Source organism: Botryllus schlosseri, chromosome 4, assembly GCF_051294905.1.
Source record: "Botryllus schlosseri isolate E-star chromosome 4, Bs_hap1, whole genome shotgun sequence".
NCBI lineage: Eukaryota > Metazoa > Chordata > Ascidiacea > Stolidobranchia > Styelidae > Botryllus > Botryllus schlosseri.
The window spans coordinates 8,226,122-8,251,017 of NC_137239.1; the positions used below are offsets into that span (position 1 = coordinate 8,226,122).

Sequence of the window (24,896 nt, forward strand, 5' to 3'; positions counted from 1 at the left end):
ATATTACTTCAGGTTCGACTGGATCCAGAGACACATTGCAGATTCGATGGATATATTACAACGAAGGCAGGCACAATAAACACATCAATACTTCCCATGAATACCACAAACAACAGCAACAACACGTCAATATATATTTGTTCGCTCATGAAGCTGACAAGTGATAACACTGATAACTAGGGCGATTTTTTACCTAAAAACGGACGATTTGAACCTAAAAATCAGAATTTTGACATTTTATGACATTAGAAAACTTGATTTATACATATGGTTGCCCTCATGTATGTAAATTAGGTGTTTTCGCACATCATTTTGGGATAGCACTATACTTCTCTCCATTTCTGGTTGGAACTGTCGTTCCTTACGAAGTAGTTTATTGGCCTGAAAAATCTTTCTTCACCCGAAAACTGACCACTTTTTATTTAAAAAAGATTTTATTTTACCGAAATCTGGACCTATGAAGAATTCCAGTAGATAGATAGGGTTAACGTATTTTGGAAACGCGAAAGCAGGACACAAAATCAGAAAAGTTAGTTGATCATCATGTCATAATGTAAGCGATGGCCTCTACAGCAACTTCCTTCGTGTATATTTAACTCTATATTCGTTCATCGGTTCAAAATCAATGATGACCACTCAAACAGCTAGTATAATGCAATGACGTAATCATGCCTCATACTTCGAAAAAGCAACTCGACTTGTGACTTGACTCGTGACTTGACTTGACTTGACTCGACTTGACTCGAGTCACCTCCAAAAATCAAGTGACTTGACTTGACTCGAGTCACTTTTTCGAAAATCAATTGACTTGACTTAACTCGAGTCAAAAGGTGCAATGATTCGAAATTACTTGTTACTCGAAGGTAGTGACTTGATCTCAACATCGTGCTAATCTCTCGTGGGGTCATCAACCTGATCTGCACGCCTGGTGATGAGTGATGACACCTGATGTCCTGATCTCGACACTACAGAGATAAGTTAGAGCGGAAAGTGATATTTGTGTATATCTTTTGCCTGCAGTTTGGATACATTCGGTTTCTGAGGAGATCGAATATTCGCTACCAAATTTTTTCACACTTTCAACTATAATTTCATTATTATCATCATCATCATTGGTTTATTAGCACTTTTATCAGTTCAATACACCACAAAAAAAGCGATACATTGAAAAGACAGGAAGTTGTCGAAGCGACTTGGAGTAGGCTAGTCTATGGAATCAGACACCCACCTTGACCTAGACCAGTGGTTCTTGACCTTTTTTTACTCCAGCGCCCCCTTTCAAAGATTATCGTGCTCCAGCGCCCCCCCCCCTAACCTCATATTGTAGGGAATGTAATAAAGACAATGAGTAAGAGGGAGGGCCGTAACAGCACTTCGTCAACCCCCCCCCCAAAACGATTGCCTTGCGCGCCCATAGGGTGAAAAACCAAACTTCTGCGGGCTTCGCCCCCAAGAACCCGTAGCGTGATTTCGATGGTCAGCAAAGTTTGTGTGGCCTGGTCGCCCTATGTGCCAAAATTTTTTATAATGCATGAATGAATAGTTGGTAATTACATATATATGTCGCTATAAACGTTTTATCCTCTCAGCCCACGTTATCAGATTTACCAGTAGCGCTGAGTGAGCTGTTGTATTGGAAAATAAAGGGCACGTAATTGCTAATTAAACATATTCGGGCGTGCCCGTAGGTAGAATTAATTTGTTACCAGGGCCGTGTAACAGCACTTCGTCAGCCCCCCAAAAAAACGTTGGTCTTGGGCCCCCCATAGGGTGATTAACCAAACCTCCGGGTGGCTTCGCCCCAAGACCCCCCTTCGGCTATCCGCTATTTGCCGATACATGGTCATCTACATTGCGTGTCCATTTACTGAGCCAGCTATTCTCGCCTAGATGCGCGAAGCGCGAAAAATTACACTAATTATTGATTGAATTGGTCAATATGATCGGGAATTGCATATATATTGATATCAATTTTTATCCTCTCTCTGCTCACGTAAACAGATTTACCGGTAGAGCTGAGTAATGTGTGATTGAAAAGGTAGGACCCCTCAATAATAAATATGCATCTTCGGGAGTATACATGTTGGCAGGAACGAAACGACACTTCGTCAGGCCCCCCGAAAAAACTTGGGTCTTGGGCTCCCATTGGGTGATAAACCGACCGCCCCCATCACGTTGTTCGCTTTTGCCACGAAATCAGCTGTACTGTTTAGCGAGCCAGTGCGAAGCGCGAAAATGTTCGATAATTCATGATAAAATCGGTTAATACCATCGGGAATTGCATATATATTGCTATCAATTTCTTGTCCTCTCTGCTCACGTTACCAGATTTACCGGTAGAGCTGAGTGAGGTTGCAATGTACCCTCTAAGCTGCGCACGTGCGCAGTGCTGACACGGTCTCTGCGCACAGAAAATCTACGTTGCGCACAACAAATCCGAAGTTATGACATTTTTTTAGTCGTTATGAACTGTTGTCCAAGGGTCTGTGCAGTGAGTTGGTGAGTGTGCGCAGACTCGTCAAAACGTAGAGGGAACATTGTGAGGTGTCTTGGAAACTGTAGGGCCCGTAACTAATAATGAAACATATTCGGGCGGGCGGACCCGTTGGTATGACTTCGTTGCATGATGTTATTTCGTGACCTCCTGTCTGCTATATCAAAAATATAGAATCGCCCAACAGGGATATCTAGTTCTATATATCCTTGTTGCCCAATCGTACTAAACTAAAAGACGCACACGATTTCAAATTAGTATTTCTTCACTGGCATATAATTTTTCCCAGTCAGATGGAATTCGTCTTCTGAGGTTCAGATGGCCAAGACAGGAACATTCGGTGCCAGCAGTCATTTAGGCACCTATGGACAATTAAACCTATATGTCTTTTGTACGCTATATATAACGAAGTTTTCGGTGTTAGTTCGCTCTGAATACTCATTATGGATATGTCCTACTACCACATCATCTACAGCGAAGCCATTTTTCTCCAGCGCCCCCCATATCGCCCCCCCCATATCGCCCAGCGCCCCCCATATCGCCCCCTGAGCGTTTCCGCCCCCTTCAAAATCGCCAGCGCCCCTTGGGGGGCGCTGGAGGCAAGGTTAAGAACCATTGGCCTAGACGATGTAAAGAGGAGGCATGCACACTGAATGAAAGTAAAGAAGATAGTACAGAAAAAGAAAGCGACAAGAAATAAGGCGGCATGTCATGGGAAGCGTGATCGATATGTCAGTCGTGGTCTGGTAATCTTGAGGATGGACTGTATTTATTTAGTAGTAATTGCTTGTATTTCGGCTTGAATGTGGACTGGACATGCTCGTCGACTGTCGGATGGCCGGCGGGATACTGTTCCACACATCAGGTCCGGCATATTTGATAGAGCGATGATCTTTTCGGTCGATCATATGTTATTTGGACGACGTGGACGCGCGTGTGTTGTACTTGTGCGCTTTTGATTCCGAGGTAAAGAAGTCATTGAAATATTCGGGGCAACGACCGCAGTGGAACTGATACATAAACTTGGTGACCCTGCAAGCTTAGTTTTTCATTGCTTGATGGACGCATCGATTTTTATCTGCGATAGGATGCGAATTGATACCTATATTTGCTAGCTATCTTTTTCTGACCGAGGCTTTATTTTTGCACATTATGAGCGACTTGCGAAGCTGAGGATTTTCAGTGTGGTTTTCTGATAAGTTCGTTCAGATTGCTACCATACTTCATAGAAGAAATGCGGAAGTGTTTCTATATTACTATAGAAATTAAACATGGAACGGCAACGACCGATTTTGCAGCTTCGTTCCGCTTCGCTGAGGCTGGAGTGAAGAATTGTTTTGCATAAGCGACTGTAGGATTTCTGGCAACCCAAAAGCTATCTTCCCGAGCGCAGAAATTACTGAATCTGGTCTTGATCGAAAGCTACTGTTGCACCAATTCCGAAAATATAAATTAAAATATTGATCAGGCACTGATCCACCTAGAATCTGTCCTACAAGTCCGAAATATCGGCATTGTTCAGAACAATTGGGTAACCGCAACACAATGACCATAAAAATGACCCGTCGCGACTCTCTGATTGTTCGAACAATGCCGATATTTCAGACTCGGAGGACGGATTCTAGGTGGATCAGTGCCTGATCATTATTTTAATTTATATATTCGGAATCAGTGCAACAGTAGCTTTCGATCAAGACCAGATTCAATAATTTCTGCGCTCGGGAAGATTGCTTTTGGATTGCCAGAAATCCTACAGTCGCTTACGTATAACAATTCTCCACTCCAGCCTCGGCGAAGCGGAACGAAGCTGCAAAATCGGTCGTTGCCGTTCCATGTTTAATTTCTATAATATTACTGTCAATCAGCTACTTCTGCAAAGAATATTTGTGTTGGATGAGAGCTGGCTCCAGTGTTAAGGCTTAGCTGTATTCTACTGTATATCATTTCCTAAAATTCGTAGTTAGAAGATTGGAAATGTCTAAGCGAGGTGTAAAAAACCAGTTTAACATCACCAGCAGTCACATTGGTCATTTGTCTGTAGGAAACAAGGGAAATACCGTTGTTAACAGGGAAACAAAACGTACGTCTATATGATATTACCATTGGTACGAACCTGCTGTGAAATTATACTGATGTCACCCGCCAGTGCAAGAATTTTTGAACTGTAGCATACTGCTCATACGCATCACATGACCTTATCCCTATGCAGTTCCCGTTTCCATGAGTATGAGTACCGAGTAGTAGGCAAGACCCACATTTTGATTCGACTGAACATATTATGATAATCTTGAGCTATCGTGATCAGCATCGGTACACTGAAATAGCGCCATATCTCTGAGCGGATTTACTGATGTCTCGCACTCTGACCGCTGTAGGTTTAGGCATAGGCTATACAGCCATACTTAACTGGTGGACCATGGTCCAAATGTAGACCTTTGTTGAATCCGGACCTTATCTGCCCAAATTACAAATTCCCACTATTTTGGGAGTAGCTGTAAGTCAGCATTTACAAACATGACCCTTATAAAGAATTGATTTCACACCGGTAGCAAGAAATAAAAATGTCAATTCTCGCACTTCTTGTGATAATCAGAGCAATAGATGCATTTCACTTCTTGCTTTCCCTTTTGCTAACGCCACTTTACCGGATTCTGTATAATTAATGGCTATACCATATTACATTTGTATGACTAGTATATTTTGTGAGAGTTATAACGACCTAAAAAAATGTAACCTCTTGTAAATGCACCTGTATAGCCCTGCTCTACTGCATCGTGGCATATGTATATCGAAACAAACACCATTGTTGTATGTTTTGCTGATCACTGTGAACTGAGTCAGCTTTTAAATGCCAGTATTTATGTTAAGATTTTGGAGCCGGGGCAACACATACGGATATCGATATATCTGGCGGTCAGTTCCCTCAAGCCAACATTGCAGGGACAGCAACGTACAACAACAACGAAGGCACTGTCATTGGAGGTGGAGGTAACTATACAACATCAAATATTTTTATTACAAAAACGAACTGCCAATTACTATAGGCCATTGATTGATCTGTGTGAAATCCAGGGTTGTAACCAAGTCACAAGGTTCCGAGTCACAAGTCAATTTCAATTCAGTACCGAGTCAAGTCTGAGTCCAAGTTAGTGAGTAGAGCAGTGGTTCCCAACCGGGGAGGAATTCCCCCCTTGGGGGGAATTTTGCAATTTTTAGGGAGGATTTCCACTTTAGAATTGTAACGGATTTCCCAAAATGTTCATGTCCGAACTGTCATGTTGGCAACCAGTTATATCAGTGCGTATGCTCCTTATAGCTGTTTTTTTGCTGAAAGTAAATTCAAATGATATTCGAAATCTCTTTCTCCCTAAGTTCGCCCTTGTTTTTTTGAACTAGTTCAGATGTGCTGCACTTCGCAAGACAATTTGTTGTGACTTTGTCGTTGACACAACTTGTGTACTTGTCATTATTACGTCACAACGACAAAATTCTTTCTATATTTCGAACTTGGTTAACCTCATTTACTGGCGTTCACTGCTGAAGAGAGTCAGTCGAAAAGCTTCCAGTGGAATAAATTTAACAATATGAACGTATTGTTGGCTGCAATATTGAAGTTCTGTACTTCGAAAAGCCTATTTTCATAAAGTGACAAAATATTCCAACGTTATCGATTCAAGTCAAAGAGATCGCTAGCCTTGCTTTATTTTTAGTGAACAGCTACTAGATCGAAAAAATGCATGTTAAACTTGGTGCAATGTTGCCGAAACCGAATGAGTGTCCTAAATTTCAATGAGCTCAAGCAGGAAATCTGATCACGTGTATGTGATATATCAGGGTATATATCAGAGCTGTAACCAAGTCACGAGGCTCCGAGTCACAAGTCAATTTCACTTTCATAGTTTTGACTCGAGTCAAGTCGAGTCATTCTCAATTCACCATTGAGTCAAGTCCGACGGTCCAAGTCACCGAGCATAGGGTCGAGTCCGAGTTATGGTATTATGACTCGAGTCCGAGTCCAATTCCTTGTGTTGACTGCTCAGTTTCCAGTTAAAGTCTTGTTAAACTCACTTTTTATAACTCTGTTTGGTGATATTGAATGATTTTGATTTATAATGTACTAATTTTCCTCACTTTGAGCAGTTTATTGTCGCATTCTCAAGTACCAGGACCAATAGACGAAATTCCAATAGGAAGGCCACTTTACTGTTCTTCGAAATTACAATGAAATGTCGGTCTTGGCCGTCTTATAGTCACGAGTCATATGGCTTGGTTCGAGTCATGTACAATGACTCCAAGTCGAGTCAACACAAAGATTGTCTCTAGTCGAGTCGAGTCGTTTCCCTATTTTGAGAAAATGACTCGAGTCATCAGAAAATGCTGACTCGAATCCGACTCGAGTGTGGTCAATCCTGCTATATATGAAAATACCAATATTATTGGCCAAATGCATACGCACACTTGAGAAAAAAATCGCGAGACCAGCAAATTTATGCATACTAATTTTTCACAGCAGTTATATTAGCGATTGGTGCATGATAAGCCGAAAGCACAAATGGAAGTATGGGGTTCTGTTGAGTCAAGCCTTCCAGAATTTGTTTGATTGGGGCCAAGACTATTGTTTTTGAAGGTCTACAAAGTATTGTTACAGCCCTGCTAGAAACAGACACTCCGTACCTCCGGTCTTATTCTTCGGTCAACTGGTGATTGCGCGGTAAAAAATGACCTTTTTTAAACATCGGGCAGATTTCTCCTAAGGGGGGAATTTTGGCTCAAATTTCGGCCAAGGGGGGCACGAGATGAAAAAGGTTGGGAACCACTGGAGTAGAGGGTTGAATCCGAGTCATGGTGTTATGACTCGAGTCCAAGTCATTGCGTTCACTGTTTAGTTTTGAGTTCAATTCGGTTCAACCCACTTTTCCCACTCGGCTCGAGTAATATAGAATGGCTCTGGTCGTCTCCAAATGAACTATCATTCGATCGAGTATCAGTAAAATAAAGACTGTGCATAATGTACAGTACGATATTTATGTTCGGACAGAGCCGCCTGAATCTAGTATATTCTATGTAATTTATGTCCTGTATTTCTGATTTGATTTTTCGAGTAGACCAATGCATACTCGAATTTGAGAATGTGGCTATAAAATACATCATTGCGGAATTTATATTTGCTGCACTCAGGAGGACACTTGGTTTCAGAAAATCGCACCCATTTTCACGTCATGCTCCATCCTCCATTAATTGCAAAGGTGTGTCTTACAATGTTGAAACCTGCCACTGGCGATTGACTAACGAAGGTGTGTGACAACTAATCACAATCTACTTCAAACAACTTGCGTAGTTTATATACCTTTTGTTTCTTACCTCGACTTGTAGTAGTTTGGTACATATTGAAAGTCTCTACATCTAGTTGTAATTCAGTTTACATTTACGGCATTTATGTAGGCCTATGTCCGAACGATAATTAGTCACGCCTGCTGTTTCCCTGCGGTAGATAATGCATTGGTACTTGAATGCCGAGCTACTAGTCACATCACACGGTAAACTTTTAGCCTACATAGTCTAGGGTTACCATATTTCAGCAACCCAAATTCCGGACACCCTTTAGCGCCCACTAGTGGATTTCAAAATGAATTGACGTCACACCAATAACGCTTTGCTCATAGACCAGAGGTGGTCACGGTCCGGTTCAGAGTATGTGACTGTGTGTTGTGTAACCGGGACCGAAAGCACATGTTTTCAGCCCCCTCCCGCCCAAATAAACAATGATTTTGAGCCCACACTATGGGGTAATCGATGCAACTTCTGAAGGGGGGCACGTGCTTGCTATATGAATCTGGTCGTTAAATTATTTGATGATTTCTGTCAATAATATTGTTCGTTCCATATATTACTATGTATATACTACTCTCCGCCCACATGATCAGAGTTAGGGTACTGCCGGTGGAGGATGATCAGTTCGAAAATACTGGGAGCGCAATTGCGCATCGTTAAGTCATGTTCATGTCCTACCGATAAGATTGTTAATCAGCCTTATGCTGATTACTAAAAGAAGTCAGCACCTTTGCCCAGACTTACTCACGGGCTATTGTGGAAGCTGATCACGTTCAACATATTCACAAACCCTAGAATAAAGGCAAACGACCCCCCGTTCGGAACCACTATCTTTGATAAATCATTTAAACGGCCTTAACGATCTCTAGGAATATACCGTTCTCCTATAATTGCGATTACAATTTGGCTTATTCCAGTAAATGAAGGTCGTTTTTATTTATATTTTACGGCAGTTTTTGCGAGGGTGGTAGTCTCCATATTAAAAGCAATAAATGTGCTAGTAAATCGCGCGCAGCGCGAAGAAAAATATCATACATCAGCATAAATATTCCCAAACAAGATTGTTTTTATGCTGATTTACGAAAAAAATTCTGAGCCTAAGTCAAAATTCCGGACATTTGGCATATTTTAGAAATTCCTCCCGGACGCTAGTTTGAACAGTGAAATTCCGGACATGTCCAGGAAATTCCGGACGTATGGCAACCCTAACATAGTCAAATATTGTCTTTGTTGACAATCACAGAAATCCCCTAAATTTCAGGTCAGGGCGGAGGTGGATTGTCTGTGAAAGAGTTGCTGGACAGCGACGGAAGTGCCGAAGCTCTAGTCTTGAAAATTATTCAAACCAAAATTGAAGCTGCTGACCTAAAAGTAAGCTGTTCAATACGGAGCTAAATGTAGGCCTATAGTTTTAAACCTTGGTACTCTTACGTTCAACAGTTGATGTATGGCCAATAAAGAAAGGCCTACGAATAGAAATAGTTCTACCCGGCAAACTTGATAGTTTTCCGCTATTCCGAATTAAATTAAAATTAGAGCTACACTTTTTTTCAAATTAGATCAGAAATAGGATCACTGAATTCGCAAAAACTAATGGTAATGGCTAACGTCTGTCCATCAAGCTTGGCTCGTTTTGTACCATACAGCGCTCATGCATGGCTGAAAAAATTGTCCGACGGAGCAGATGTTTTAGTCACGCCTATGAGTTGTCGGGCAGGAGCCTTGAGAATAGGAAAAGGATTTTCTCTTTTCCAGTAACGATAAAAACATGCTCTCTCGCTCTGCCGCGAAATATCTTCCTACTCCTAATATATTTTCTTTAGTTAGATCTGGAGCAATCTTCCTCTTTTTTCTTGATGTAGTTGAGGGCATGATAGTGAACTAGCCTGTGTTCACTGTCTCTTTTTCTTCGCTGCTGTTCTGTTCGTGATCGAAAGTAGAAGGTTTTTTGCATACTACAAGCTGTTATGTCAGCATGGGTATGATTCTTCACAATAACTAATGTCGCTGTACGGTGTAAGCAATGCGATGGCGACTTCGCACTGGATTTTCCTGCGCGAAAGGGATATTCATGTTAACTTGCTGGGAATGCTGACAATATGCAGCAGACAAAGAGGGATTTTTAAGAAAACAATGAGATTAAAATAAGATTCAAGTATAGAAACATTTGACAAATTAAATTAGAATTGAATAGTATATTCATATTAAAATGAACCTGAATATTTTCGGCTGACACTCGTCAGGGTTAATCGTCAGCAAATAGTAGAGAATTCGAAAGAACAGCGTATAGATTCATTAGAACACGCTCGGTGAAAAGCTCACCCTTAACTCATCCGCTCAAGATTGATGCGGAACAATCAAAGGCCATAAATTCTGTAATTGGCAAACACTTGTTGGATAATCCCGCCTGTGCGAAAAATTATCGAGACGACAGATTTCGCATACTCGGAAAGGGTCGCTCACACTTTCATTTGTGTGCTTTGGAGTCGACTTTTATCAAAATACACCAGCCAAGGCTGTGTCAACAAAAAGAGTTCGTGTATCATCTAAAAATAGTACATTGAACGCTCTCGTATTCGACATTTCGTGCTGGTGACGTCATGTTTTGTCTTACGATTGTTGATATACGCTGTTCTTTCGAATTCTCTACTAGTTGCTGACGCTTACCCCTGACGAGTGTCAGCCGAAAATATTCGGGTTCATTTCAATATGAATATACTATCCAATTGTATATTGAAGTTCTGTACCTCAATCCTCAAAGAAGCTGTTTAAATTAGAATTATATTACTGGCATTTCGCTCTAATTTAGTCTAATTAGGTAACTGGAGTTTATCCAGTCATCCAAGTCTGGTACCCAGCTATTTGAGTTGAATTGCAACACATAAGGTTTTGGATTTCTAATCTGAGTTGAAGTAAAAGTACCAATTACAAAGCAAGTAAAAACGTAAAGATTCTATCCCGGTTTTGAGTAAACAAGTGAAAAGTGCGAAGTAGAAAAAGTCTGAAATCCACAACCACTTGAGAAGGTCGTGCAAGTAAGTAAAGCCTTCTTGGATTATTCCTAAAAGGGTAGTACTTTGTCACTAAATCTATTGGTAAATTTATATGTTTCAGGCGTGGTTCTCTTGACTCATCTGCAATGCTGTGTCCTCTTAATGCCACTAACTTGTTTTGAATGACGGGTTTCTTTTGCTTGAAATGCATGATACTTTGCCAGACTCAAGTAGAATTGATGCTGTAAATTTACACAAAATCGCAGCTAAAAGTAGCAAATTTATAGGCTTAAGAGCAGATTTTGTGGATGTGTCGCATATTTTAGCAGTTAACCGGAGGTGACCACTCTCCGAGTTGCAGGGTGTACCTTTGCAACTAACAGATAATGACCAACGACCAGGGTCACAAGGCTCCGAGTCACAAGTCAATCTCACTTTTACAGTTTTGACTCTAGTCAAGTCGAGTCATTTTTAATTCACCACCGATTCAAGTCCGAGTCCACGTCAGCTAGCTGAGGTCCGAGTCATGGTATTATGACTCAAGTCGAGTCATGGTATTATGATTCGAGTTCAAGTCACTGTGTTGACTGCTCCAGTTAGAGTCTTGTTAAACCGACTTTTTATAACACCGGTGATATCGGTTTGCATTTATAATATACTAATTTTCCTCACTTTTGACAGATTCTTGTCGCATTTTCAAGTACCAGTATCTATAGGCCTAGACGAAATACCAATAAGTGCAAGCCCCGATTATTAGAAATTTCTTGCCGTTGACGTCATATTTTGTGTTACGATTGTTGATATACAATGTTCTTTCCAATTCTCTACTAGTTGCTGAAGATGATAGGCCTATCCCTGACGAGTGTCAGCCGAAAATATTCGGGTTCGTTTCAATACGAATAAAGCCTACTATTCAATTGTATATTGCAGTTCTGTACCTTCAATTTAAACTAAATCCAAAAGTGTAAAAATTCAGTAGTTCTGCCCAAAAATTGGTAATTAGAAGTAGAATTGGTGTAAGATAATAACCAGACCAGCAAGTGGCACTTGGAAAAAGTTTAAGAACCTGCGGTGGTTGAGAGTCGCCAGTCTTTCTCCATTGATTCCTTTCAATGAATACCCCTCGTATATTTATAAGGATATTTTTATAAGTATTTTGTGTATAATCTAAAAATAGTACGTTGAACCTAAGCCATCTGTCCACCTCAATTATTTCAATTTTTTAAGCCAGTGATGTGTTTGATGGTACAACTCTACTAGTTGGTGACGATTACCCTTGACCCTGTTACTCTATTTTTTCAGACTGCCCTCAAAAAAGGTTATTCGCTCCAGAAAATTGACAAAGCACTGAGCTCATGTCGCAATGAAGCCCAAGTGAAGAACATGATCCAATCCATGTTACGAGCGGATGGTTCCGATAGCAACTAATGTTGTAATTATCCAAAATTGTGAATCTTTTAAAAATTCTTTATTTAATCCTTAGTAGACACAAAAATATTTCTATTCGTGTTCGTTGTCCGACGATAATCTAGATTCTTTTATTGCGGGATCTGCCCAGAACAAATGGTGATGCCAGAGGCGTCGTCTACGCCGACTTGAGGTATGGACAAGAATAGATTGTTTCGGAAAGTAGGCGTGCTTCAATGACCAACTTGAAATTGCATGGGACTTTTCCATCAAAATAGTTATCGTTCGTATTAGAGTAGAAATAGCTGCAAATTTTTACTCAACTGCAATTAGAATGAAAATTTCCAAGACACGTAAGAACTAAATCAAGTGCGAGGAGAAATTGAAGATTTGAAAAGTGACTTAGTAGGTAGCTTGAAAAAGTGGATTTGGTCGAGACGTTGCATATATTTAGTAGGCGATCATGGCTGACTACTTTTAAAATTATGAAGTGCGTCTTGACTACAAATCGGTGCAATTTTCAGAAATAATTTTACTCGTAAGTAGGGTTGGGCGCAATGATTCGAGTCGAGTAGTAAAATATGAGTTTTTTGAGAACTAAAAAGTTTTCTCCCCGTCCACTAAGAGGTAATTTTCAATCAGAATTATAGTTTCAATACTACTTTCCACTGAGGAAGACTGTAATCCTCAATTGGGTGTACCGCATAGGGTTGCCATTGTTCTCGAGGATTAGTCATCCTTTTTGAATAAATGTCCTCCCTTCGGGGAAATATCCTACTTTTTTGACAATTTGTCCTGCTTTATAGCCCAAATGCTCGAAAATAACACAAAAGACATAAAATTTTGACCTAAAAGATAGATGACGGGTTATGTAAGGTTATCGTACGTCCTCTTATAAGAGGATCTGTCCTCTTTTTACAATAATTTTGAAGTGCCCTCGTAGGAGGCCTAAATATCCTATTTTTTGGGAATTTGTCCTCTTTTTCGAAGCGACCAAAAATGCAACCACGACGCAGCGAACGTCATAGTTTCGTAAAAAATCGGCAGTCGAGTGAAAGACATGACTTTTTTTAGTCGACACAGTACTGTCGATCTAAGAAGATTCAAAATCACCAGTTTTCTTGTCCGGTTCTGGAGCTTTCAGAATTTTTGAAAAGTTTCCTTTCTTTAGGATTTCAAAATATGGTAACCCTAGCGTGAGAGTAAAATCTGAAAAATGACCTCTCTTTTTTAGTCAACACAATGAAATTGGCTGTATAAATATGGTTTTCTATTCCGCTTCAGTAACTTTTGGAACCTGTGAAAAGTGTCCTCCTTTCCCAATCTTAAATTTGATAACCATAGTATTGCAGTATACAATGCCATACAAAACTGCACAATGCACATGTTAATTAAACGACATATCTGTGAAGTCGTGATCAAACCACAGCATTCTCACAGAGTGAACTACAATAGGTATGGTCGAAAAAATACCAGTTATTCTTAAATGTGATACAGCAAGGGCATTACGTTATTTGTGGTTCCATTGATGGCACATATTTGAAGTTTCCGCATCATTCATGCTGCTGTGACGTGATGATGATCGATTCAGAATCAAATCACTCAAGTACTTAGCCTTTTTTGTAAGCGCGTTTGAAATATCCCTAAGCTACGCTCTACTATATGAAATTCAAAGCGTATACCCACTGTATGATATCCTAAGTGTAAGTGCCTAAAAAACTGTCGAGTAAACCTGGAAGTGGTCAGAAAATATAGCCACCTGAATAAATAGTGCAAGTAGTGTTCTCTGAAAAAGTAGCATCAATTCTTCACACTTACTACCTTGGCTGTCCGTACCTAATACTCAATGACTGAAAGCTGAGCAAATATAGAAGTACTAGTAAAGCAAACGCGCTCAAGTGAGTAGGCATATTCGTACTTGGTACTTGAAAAGTAAAGGTAGCTTATTTGTCACCGACCATATCAACTTGCCTTTGTCATCGTGGATCAAAACACCCCTCGTCTTCAAGAATGGTCTGAGAGGATTCTTCAAACTTTTTTAAGCGCGGGAAACCTTAACTTCTCGGTTGATAGTTGAAACATTGCCCGTTCACAAACGCCTTACAATTAAACCGAAGTTTGAACCCCTGGTCTAATGACTAATGTTTTCTCAAAATGCCCTAGGATCATGATTTGCGTCTTCGAAATGTGTGTTTTATTTCCGAGAATGCGTTGCCAAGCTCTGGTTCCACTTTTATTGTTATGCTATTATCCTTATGGTGTCGTGATCGCTTTTCTAATAAACTATAAACGAAGATAATGTTGTGTCAGTGTTGATAGAGGAGATCACTTCCGAGAGTCGTTTTCACGCACCAAATTTCAGACGTGGTGGACACGGGGATTCTACTGCCTTTTTACAGAGTTATACTTGAGTAATTGCACATGACTGGAGACAAATCGGGCAAGAATCAACTAGCAGAAGGCAATCCAAGTTGAAGGGTGAGCAGTGAGCACTGAGCAGTCTAGTTTAGTCTGAAAACTGTTCATTTCTGTTGAGTTCAAAAATAAAATAAATGCCGCAGTGATACGATCCTTGGGGACTCCTGCAGATCATCCAGTCAGCTGCTTTCAAGTCCATTCTCGCGTCAAGAGTAAATTGGAAACGGTCAAATAGTGGCAAGTTGGAACAGCAACATGCAACAATAATAAATAATTAACGAAAGAAATAAGAACAACCAAATCAAGAGATAAACAGGAGAATAATAAATGTATAGAACAGTCGGTTCAAAAACAATTTGGCAATGTAGGATTATCAAATCCTATATAACGGCAACTACATTCCAAATCAGCTTACTTGAGCAGAATTAGTCCATAGCATAGCCACTGAAGAAATCATGCAGATAGGTAAAACCTACTTGAGTACTTCGACACAGTAGAAGTACGGTTTTACAGACCATCTCTAGTTAGAGTCATTGCGCATAACTCAAGCCATTCTATACGACTTGATGATGCGGTGATGGACAGTTAAGTAGACATGACGTCATACCTTGCTACTTTACAGGGAAGCATCTAGGGATGGTGTGAACGTGAGGTTCACGTTCGCGTTCTGTGTGTGAACCTCAGACATTTAGAGGTTCACGTTCACAAACGAACCTCGGTAGGTTCCAGAGATGAGCATGGATTAGGATTAGGTTTTGAAAAAACAGGATTTGTGAAATTTTCTCGGATTTGGATTGGATTTGGATTAGACATTTTTTTCTGAACGGATTAGGATTTGGATTGGATTTACCTATTTTCTGGGAGATTGAAATGTCGTGTGGCGAATGGCGACAAACTTTATTCAGATCAGTTATTAATGTACTTATGGTTACTAAGTTATCTTGAATCAAGTGAATCGTTGGTTGTGAAAGAAAATTTTCGAATCCCTCCATTGCATAAATTGGTATTTCTTCTGAATTTCCAGTTGGAATCGGATTAGGATTGGACATGGACTTGAATATGAAAAAGTTATGGATTAGGATTTGGATTTGAAGGTTCGGATTTGGATTGGATTAGGACATCGAAATTTCAAATCCGCTCATCTCTGGTAGGTTCTGCACTGTGAACCTCTTTCATATATTACAATTTTAAGTTAATTATAACATGTTTGGTTGAAATCTCTTGCATTTCAACTGCGGGCCACTATATGTATGGCGCTGGCAGCATAAAAAAATCCACACTAAACAAGCATGCACCTTGACAATCTCAAAAATTTTACTTGCTTTGTAACAAAAGTTAGCTCAAATATAGTGACTCTCTGCTGTGAGCTTGACCCGCAATCACACAACATCAAGAGCAAAATACACTACTTGCTGGTAGTCAGCGAATGATGCTTATTCAACCAATCAATGACGTTGATATCGTTGTCTGATGTAAAAATTCTAGCAGGCCTACGGTATCAATCTTGATTACATATGTTTATTGTATCATAAAAATAAAATCCGTGCGATTGGGGCGTAGGCTACTGCTGTATAACTTGTTAATGAGGTAATATTGCTCAATAGCAACGTAGCAATACTCAGACGCCGAATACATTGTCCGATCTGGCCTAGACCGTTAAGGCGTAAACTTATATTCCCTTGCAAGTCCTCGTCGAAATTGTTCGCAGAGCGACGGAAGATATCGATTTTATGTGAATATTACATCATTAATTGCCCCAGTTTGGCGACGTTTAAAACGTCAATATGTACTTCAGCATTGCGGTCCGAGTCGTCGCTAAATATATATGCTATCACTTCACCGAAATGTAGGGTTGGAATTAGCACGCGTTCACACAGAACCTTTCAAAAAGGTTCGCGTTCACACGAACCCGAACCCTTCAGAGGTTCACACCATCCCTAGAAGCATCATCATAATACATAGGCTTACCATACGTCCCGTTTTAGGCGGGACAGTCCCACTTTTTAACGTCTTGTCCCGGCGTCCCGACCAGTCGGCCAAACGTCCCGCTTTTTAAGGCCGCAAGGCTTACCACGTCCTCTTTTTTAAAAATTTAGGTCAGATTTAGAGCAAATTGCGAGTGATACGCCGCAAATTAGCACCGAAGTGACGCTGCGGCGGGTATTTCGGAGCGAAAAACGGTGATTTTAGCTCTGAGCGAGAAGATGACCTTTTTTATTTTTTTTAGTCATTCACCTGGCAATGTGGAGAGAAAAACGATATTTTGAGATCTGAGCGGAAAGATGACCTTTTTTTTTTAGTCAACCGATCACGAAGTGGGAAAAATTCACCGGTTTTGCAAGTCTTAAATTTCTGAAAAAGTGTCCCCCTTTTAGATTTCCAAAATATGGTAAGCCTAATAATACATACAATAACCAACGTAACAACTCTAAAGTGAGACAAACGAGTAATAAATTATATGAATGCGAGGCAATCACCAGGAGCTTCCAAATAGGTGAGTTTAACTAGAAATTAACGGTGAACACTATGACATGGACTCGAACCTTTGCTCCCTGACTCGGTGGCGAATGGAAAATGACTAGACTTGAGTCAAAACTATAAAAGTAAGATTGACTTGATTACAACTCTGCCGCCATGAAGCGATCTCTTGTTTCCTTACTCCTAGTTATGTTCCTGGTCTGGCTGGAATAAGGTTGGCAATACGAACGTATTCTTTGCAGCAATATTCAATGTTTTAATCAACTGCTTTGTAAGCTATACATTGATTTTCACTGTCGACAAATTAAAGATCTCTGTGTGGCTCCACTTACAGTCTGCTTCTCACTAAATTGGTCACCAGTTTGTATTATAGATAACTAAGGCAGTAGAATTAATACACCACTACCAATTCTAATTTACCTTAAACCCACTACCAGCACATCTTCACACGACAATCAAGTAAAACCAGCAGAACGACTTCGCAAAGATTTTATTAATGAACGAATAACTCATTATCAACTGCGTCAAAGGCACAACACACTGATAGGACGGAAGTAGCGTACCTAATCAAACGACAGTCCCAGCGTGAATACATATTTCCATCATTTTGGCATCAAAGAAGATACAATTTGTTTCACGCATACGATAGATAGCCGCGAGAGACTCGCGTGCAGAGCCCGACCTTCACCGATAACCTCGATATAGTAAGTCCATATTTAAAAATATGTCTTCTAGCTTGACTTAACATTTTAGAAAGTACACAGCATGTATTTGAACAGATTTGCGGTCATCGGTACGTTTGGACGAATCAGGGTTTTTCAAAAAAAGATTTTCTTCCCGGAGTCCGACGAGTAACTGACTAAATTGTTGGGTTGCCAAAAAAGGCTGCACACCAAATTTGGCTCAATTCCGCCACGATATTATCAAATATTGCTGATATTTTACCTATGGCCCATACCAATGCTTTTTGCGAAGTGTGATATCCACCCGATATTATCGAAAATTGCCGATATTCATTTTACCTAAAGGCCGACACCGATATTTCTTTCAAAGTGTGGATTGAAATCAGTCGATACCTTTTTTCTCTAATGGCCGATATTTCTTTCAAAGTGCAATATCTACTCGATATTATCAAAAATTGCTGACATTTGTTTTACTTCTAATGGCTGATACCGATATTTTTGTCAAAGCGGCGACACGATAAAATCAGCCGGGCTCTATTCACGATCACATGATGCCGCGAGCAAAGTCTCATTGTTGCAGTCAATTTAGTTTAAAAACGAGTTAAAAATAAACGAATAAAAGACCTTGCAATTTCATCACGAGTACTGAGAAGGGTCTGTACATTGTAAGATAGGAGATATAAAAAACGGGGGCACGCAAAGTTGCTTGTGTTGGCGGGAGGGCCGCGGTATGACGTTACGCGACCGTCGGCTTATATGAGTCTGGAGTTTTTAAGAAATAAAATCAATACTTGATATACGAAATGGTATTGTGACACAGTCTGCACCACGTTGGCTCGTTGCTGACGGAGGGCTTTCAGCATTTCCGGTATCGTTGTCGTCTGTAAAAAGGAAGGAGACTGCAGTGCCGAGTCTAATAGCGTGCGACATAGCTTTTCAATTACGAAATGCATTAAGCTAGTGACAACTGGACTACTGGAAAATTAACTATTCCAAATCAGATTAGAATGAGAATTACGGCAACGAAGTTTTTCAAAATTAGACTAAAATTAGAACTACAGCTACACAGTCACTTACAAATTAGATTAAAATTAGAATCAGCTACAAAGTTTATTTTCGAATGAGATTAGAACTTGGACATGGAGTCAAGTTTAGTTAATAGCAAATCATGTTTCATTTTTGTGAGCATGAGAATAGCAAATGTCTGCCCGGCAAGCTTGGCACTGTAGGCCTACAGTTCTGTAAAACCAGAAACTAGATTACAATTAAAATTAGAACATAGAAATATTTCGCAAATTAGATTAGAACATAAAAAAATTTCATCCCTACGTACCTTATTATGCTCAAGACTGCGTCTCATCAGGTCGCAAAGAACAAAGACCCCGCTTCTGCCGACGCCGGAAGGACAGTGGACCAGCACCGGGGCAGGCGTCTGAAGTGGCGTCGACTCGTTGGCGAGTCTTCGAACCGACTCGAGTTCGTCCAGGAACGCTGCAAGAAAATTCGGGAATAACGGTGCGTTGACACTCGTGGAGGGAATTGAAAATCTGTTAACATCAAGAAGTCGATTATCGCGCTGTGCACTGCGACTCGCACACATCAGGATTCAACAACCCAGGATCAAGGAAACTGGATGATCGCAGTGCACAAAGTTAAGTTTTAATCTCACGGATTTAGCAAACCTGGATAAACTGTACGTGTACACTGTACATTAGGGCTGTTAAAAAAACTTTTCCTTCATATTTCACTGGCTACTCGATAAAACTGTCAGGTTGGTTAAAAAAACGCTGCTCACCAACTATGGCTCAATTCCAACCAGCAGAAGCGAGATTCTGGCAGTAGACAGTTTTGAATTTATCATTGAAAAATAAAAAATAAATTTCAAAATTTTTCTGTTGACCCCATAAAATTGTTAGGCTGTCAGTAAAGATGATGCACACCAAATTTGGCTCAATTCCAACCAGTAAAAGCAAAGTTATTGCGGTGGAAAAATGTCTAATTCCATAATTTTATAATAAATAATTAAGGAGTTAGTCACCGTAAATACTATTTTATTCAAATTAGCATTCTTCCGAATCGGCTAACTTTATGATCCCAATCCTAATCATATTTTCGATACTATATTCCGCTGTGGAAGTCTGTAAACTTCGATGCTGGTGACAACATATTTTGATTGTTGATATACAATGTTCTTCAATTCTCAACTAGTTGCTGACCATTACCCCTGACGAGGAAAATATTCGGGTTCATTTCAGCACGAATGAATATACTATTCAACTAGATTAGAGTTCCCATATTTTGGAAATCTGAAATAGGGCACTTTTTCAAAATTCTGAAACTTGTAAAACCGTAGGAGAATCCTGAAAAAATGATCAACCTTCCGAGTCCGCACCCGAAATACCCGCCAGAGCGTTACTTCGGTGCTCATCTACGGAATTTCAGTCGCATTTGGCCGTAAATTTGACCGAAATTCTCAAAAAATAGGACATTTGGGCGACCTCCGAGGACACTTTCCATAAGTCAAAAAAGAGGATAAATCCTCGTATGGTAACTCTAACTAAATTCAGATTGCGTAATGTTAGTAATTACGCCTAAAAGACTGTTAGTGCTTCCACTCCGATCACCTCTGAACTCACACGGGCCACTCACCGAGAAAATCGGAAGCCTCCTTAGGCGCGCCGGTGTCTGGCCACCCGTAATACTGCAAATGCCAGATCTTACGGCACACCGTGGCGCCGGCTTTCTCCAGCACCAGCATGCTGGTCGACAGCTTTTCGCACGAAGATTTCGTTTCGGACGTCTCCTCCGCGTTTTGCTTGGAGTACATCGTCTGCGGGAATTCGCTCGCGCTTTCGCAGGAAACGCGGTAGTTTCCCGAGACCAGGCCGTCGGAGTGTCCGATCTGTTCCGGCCAGTATCGACCGCATCTGCGTTTTCCGTCTTCCTGCAAAAACAGATGAAAACGCTGTCCTTTCATTTAAAATAAATTCAGCGCCGAACTGCTAGAAAAGATTCGTCGTCGTTTGGCATGAATTGTCATACCGGTGTGATGTTCTTGCAGCCATTGGTAGATTACAGTCATCACTGCTAACAGTAGCGAAGCCAGGGAGTGGGTTTCGGGATTTGAACCCCTTCCATTTCAAACTCAAAACACTTTCCTTTTGAAATGCAGATTCCATTTCCAATATTTCCTAGCTTATTTGCAATTCACTAATTTGTATCTTTAGTTATTAGCAAAGCGATTTGCATGTAAGAAAAGTCATAATTTTGTCAAAATTGTAGCGTTAGGTCAAAAAATTGACATTTTTTGCAACCTGCATTTTGTTTGTATCGTAGATGTTTGCACTATCGGTGAACTTATCATTTGATATTTAACATCCTGTAGCCTACCGTTGTAGACGGCCCAGATTTCATTAAAATGAAGTTTATTTCGGGCCAAACAACTTCGTAAGGACAGACAGTTCTAACCAGAAATGAAGATGAGTAGTAGTCTACAATTGTAACATTACATGGGAAAACACGTAATTTACATAATGAAGTCAAAATTTGGTCAAAATTAAGCTTTTAAATGTCAAAATTTTGATTTTTTAGGTCCACACCTTTTTTTTCTTAGCTACAAAAAATCGCCCTAGTTATTAGTTAGTTGTGGATTTTTAAGATCGCTAGTTCTTCTTCTAGTTCTAGTTGGGCATCTTGAAAACCCAATAGTTTGTACAAGCCTGTTATGCACTAGAACTACAAATTCGTTACAGTACTGTAAAATGGATACCCCACATAAGATACATTTAACAATAAATTAACAATAAATCAACAACAGCAATAGCCAAAGCCAGTAGAAAAACACCCGTCAATCTCACCATTTCCTTGGATATCATGACTATGATGCAGATGCCCTGATCCCACACCATCCCCCAGAATTCATCGAGAAATTCCTCTTTCGGATTTTGGCACAAGATATACTGTTCTGCCTCATCGCCCGCGTCCATCTGAAAACCAATGAAATCATAGCATAATATCGCAGCTTTTTTTCGGATTCCCGGATTCACTGATTAAACTGTTAAGTTGCATAAAAAAAACGCCGCACACCAAATTTAGCTCGATTCCAACTGGAAGATGTGAAAATTTCGAATTCATCATAAAAATATTTTAAAATTTATTTCAAAATTTACTGTCAATCCCACGAAATTGTTTCCGATTTCATGTTCTACTTCGAAAAGTTTTGATATGTCTTCGAAAGTGCTCTTTTTACTTGTAATTGAGCAGCAATTTATGGCGTTGCTTCTACTTCCATACGAGCGGCAACGCACACTAATCCGTCCAACTCAGATGGTACTACCAAATAGTTGCGGTGTGGAAATATTTTCCTTGTACTCGCAAAAAGCACACTAAGAATGCTAGACTTGGATATTTAACAAAGAGTTATTTGCCCAGCCCTACCTTTAGTAACGATGCGTTGATGTATCCGTCTGGGTTAGCCGCCGTGCACGCGACCTTCACTCTGTTGTCAACATACGGGAACACCCCTTTCACGTCTCTCAGACCGGTCGAGTCTTTGAAAAACAGCTCTCCACTCGGAGACGTCCGGCCGCTCGGAATAGTTTTGAATTCGGTGAACACGACGCCGTCTTCCACCACTTTTTCAAGCTGCAAAACCTGAGAGAACGGGACAAATTTACACACGCTTGACGTGACAGGGGCAATTTTCATGGGACTAAAGTGCGTAAATTTGGACTGCATTGGACCGTTGGTCGACTATTCCAGAAAACCCTCCTCACCCGATCGTCGTGTGCCCCAGCAGATGGCGACGAAGGTTCCTCGATGGCGATATCCGACGCGGAAACCTTCAAGGGACTGTTTCTTCTCGTGCTTCGTCTGGCGTGACGCAATTCTCCGCTGAAAGTCACACACAGAGACGCCGATTAACAGACGCGCACGCAGCCCAGAAGGAAACAGCGTTGAGTATTTTCAAAGGTAGCATCAATCCATGTCTATTTCAGGGCACTTGAAAAGCTTTTGGACACATCAACCAAACTTGCTCTAGCGCAGAGGTCTCAAACACGCGGCCCGCGGGCCGCATGCAGCCCTCGAGACCATTTTGTGCGGCCCGCGATGACATTTTGGATTTCGAAAATTCGACAATATTTAACTGCCAAGTATCTTTTTGTTGAATTTGAGAACTGAAAATTCGATCTAAAACTACTCCAGAAGCCTGAAACTACTCATCAAAGTTCACACTATTACATCATTTTCAAAAGTTACCGCTCTGTGGAAGATCAACTATTGCGTCACATTACTTGTTTATGATGGCAAAACATGACTCGTTGATGATTCGTGACTGAAAATTGTGGTTTGGACTTGGACGCAGCCTTTTGTAGAATTAATCGATCTCGGACTAAATGCCTGATAAAATATAAATGACTCTAGTTGAGTTGGGTCAAACGTTACAATCAGAGAAGGACTTAATATGTGACTCGCAACGCCGTGACTTGGTACAACCACGGATGCAAACAACTATCAAACTGATATATGGGGAATGGTAATATATTAAAATGTCCTAGCTGGTGTTGCGTAGCTTATTTAGATGTCTAAACAGGATGGTAAGGAACCATTGGTATTGTGTTGCCCTCTTGATGTATAGTTAGTTACATCATGTGTCAGCTTGCGTATACCTTTATCCTCATTATTATCGCCAATTAAATGTGGCGAGTATAAAGTAGTCGTAGCATACGCTTCACAGATGTAACACCAATGGATTTTTCGGCGATTGGGCATTTCTATTGCTATATCACAGTAATCATTATATTCAAGTTGTTTTAGATCTGTTCCAATATTGAAAGGTAAATCTAACGCCGATTTAATTTGACTTTGGTAATGACATGATCAATATCCTATTGTTATCCGGAGTATGCCCGAAACCCAGATTAGGCTGTACTGCTCCAATGATCTGATATCAGATCAATCTATCTAAAATTCTAAAATATTCTACCTGTAAATGTGACACGTCAAATGTCCGCTAACCGCTAAATATTAACGCGGCAGCTTTTATGATGTCCTGATGCATTTGTACTCTTGCACGGGATCTACAACTAAATATGGTCTACAACTACTATGCCAAGTACAGCAACAATTTTATTCAAATATTTCAAAATGTGATTTACTTCGTGTAGGCGTGAATTCACGATAGTGAATCACATTTTCACGATGCGTATGGAATATCAGTCTGCAAGGTCCCGCCATATAAGGCCTACTTGGAAATTCACTGAATCCTCCTATTATTGGTGCTGCGGCCCGCGGCGCAATCAAAAAGTATGAAATTGGCCCGCGAGCACATTCGAGTTTGAGACCTCTGCTCTAGCGGTTATACCTATGGAGTAATTCCACTGCCACTTTATACAGTTTTCTTGGCAAAACTATTTACTTTTTAAACTTTCGATTATTTAATGTAGAAAGTAGTCTTGCGAAATGTTGACATAGCGTTTATGAGTGAAAAAAACAGCCAGCCAAAAGAAAAAAGGGAGTGGTTTGAAAATATGACAAATTCACAATGGTGCAGTAGCATCGATTCATTTGAGATGAGCAGACATTTTAATGACGATACAATGATTAGATAAGATTCTTCGTGCTGACAAAATTACGCGTACGGCATATACAAGCAGGAAAAATTTCCACTTTCGCAAGCCGGATAGGAACTCGAAGCGAAACAAAGACGTAATTTGCAACCGAGATTACCACCGAGATGCAATGTCGCCAACAGGCGGCTGCATCATATTACAACATCGTAGGACATGTCAATCGATACATTTTGTGTACAAATAAATATGAAACCTCTGCGGGAGATTACGTACCGCTGTTCTTGCTGATTGTCAGTAACGAGTGAAAAAGTGAGATAAATACGTTGCAGTCGCTGCAACGTGTCCGCTAGGGCTGTTCACGAAAAAACTTTTTTTTCAGATTTCACTGGCTACTTGATAAAATTGTTACGTTGGTTAAAAAAACGATGCACGCCAACTTTGGCTCAATTCCAACCACTAGAAGCGAGATTCTTGCAGTAGAAAGCTCATATTAAAATAAATGAATAAATTCAAATTTTTT

At 40.3% G+C, this 24,896-nt stretch overlaps 2 protein-coding genes across 2 annotated transcripts in view; one reads left to right on the plus strand and one right to left on the minus strand.

The window, feature by feature from the left end:
* The first annotated feature begins 4,350 nt into the window (after positions 1 to 4,350).
* LOC145436977 (uncharacterized) lies at positions 4,351 to 14,524 on the plus strand. The gene is made up of 4 exons (XM_080314159.1): positions 4,351 to 4,574; positions 5,363 to 5,482; positions 9,087 to 9,196; positions 12,121 to 14,524. The coding sequence occupies exons 1-4, from the start codon at positions 4,469 to 4,471 to the stop codon at positions 12,244 to 12,246; spliced, it is 462 nt and encodes a 153-aa protein (XP_080170285.1). The 5' UTR covers positions 4,351 to 4,468; the 3' UTR covers positions 12,247 to 14,524.
* Positions 14,525 to 17,595: 3,071 nt separating this feature from the next.
* The window catches only part of LOC145436976 (tyrosine-protein phosphatase non-receptor type 21-like), a 36,289-nt gene continuing 28,988 nt past the window's right edge, over positions 17,596 to 24,896 (minus strand). The window contains exons 22-27 of the mRNA XM_080314158.1: positions 22,580 to 22,697; positions 22,242 to 22,457; positions 21,662 to 21,790; positions 20,454 to 20,748; positions 19,138 to 19,295; positions 17,596 to 18,685 (exon numbers count right to left, since the gene is read on the minus strand). Coding sequence (XP_080170284.1) covers positions 18,557 to 18,685; positions 19,138 to 19,295; positions 20,454 to 20,748; positions 21,662 to 21,790; positions 22,242 to 22,457; positions 22,580 to 22,697 — 1,045 coding nt within the window. The 3' untranslated portion in view covers positions 17,596 to 18,556. The remainder of the gene's footprint in view (positions 18,686 to 19,137; positions 19,296 to 20,453; positions 20,749 to 21,661; positions 21,791 to 22,241; positions 22,458 to 22,579; positions 22,698 to 24,896) is intronic.

Excerpts from the sequence above, each read along its gene's own strand:
- LOC145436977 (XM_080314159.1), top strand. The coding sequence starts at position 4,469 with ATGTCTAAGCGAGGTGTAAAAAACCAGTTTAACATCACCAGCAGTCAC. Across the intron at positions 4,575-5,362 it reads TGTTAACAGGGAAACAAAAC|ATTTTGGAGCCGGGGCAACA; the intron begins GTACGTCTATAT and ends ATTTATGTTAAG. Across the intron at positions 9,197-12,120 it reads TTGAAGCTGCTGACCTAAAA|ACTGCCCTCAAAAAAGGTTA; the intron begins GTAAGCTGTTCA and ends CTATTTTTTCAG.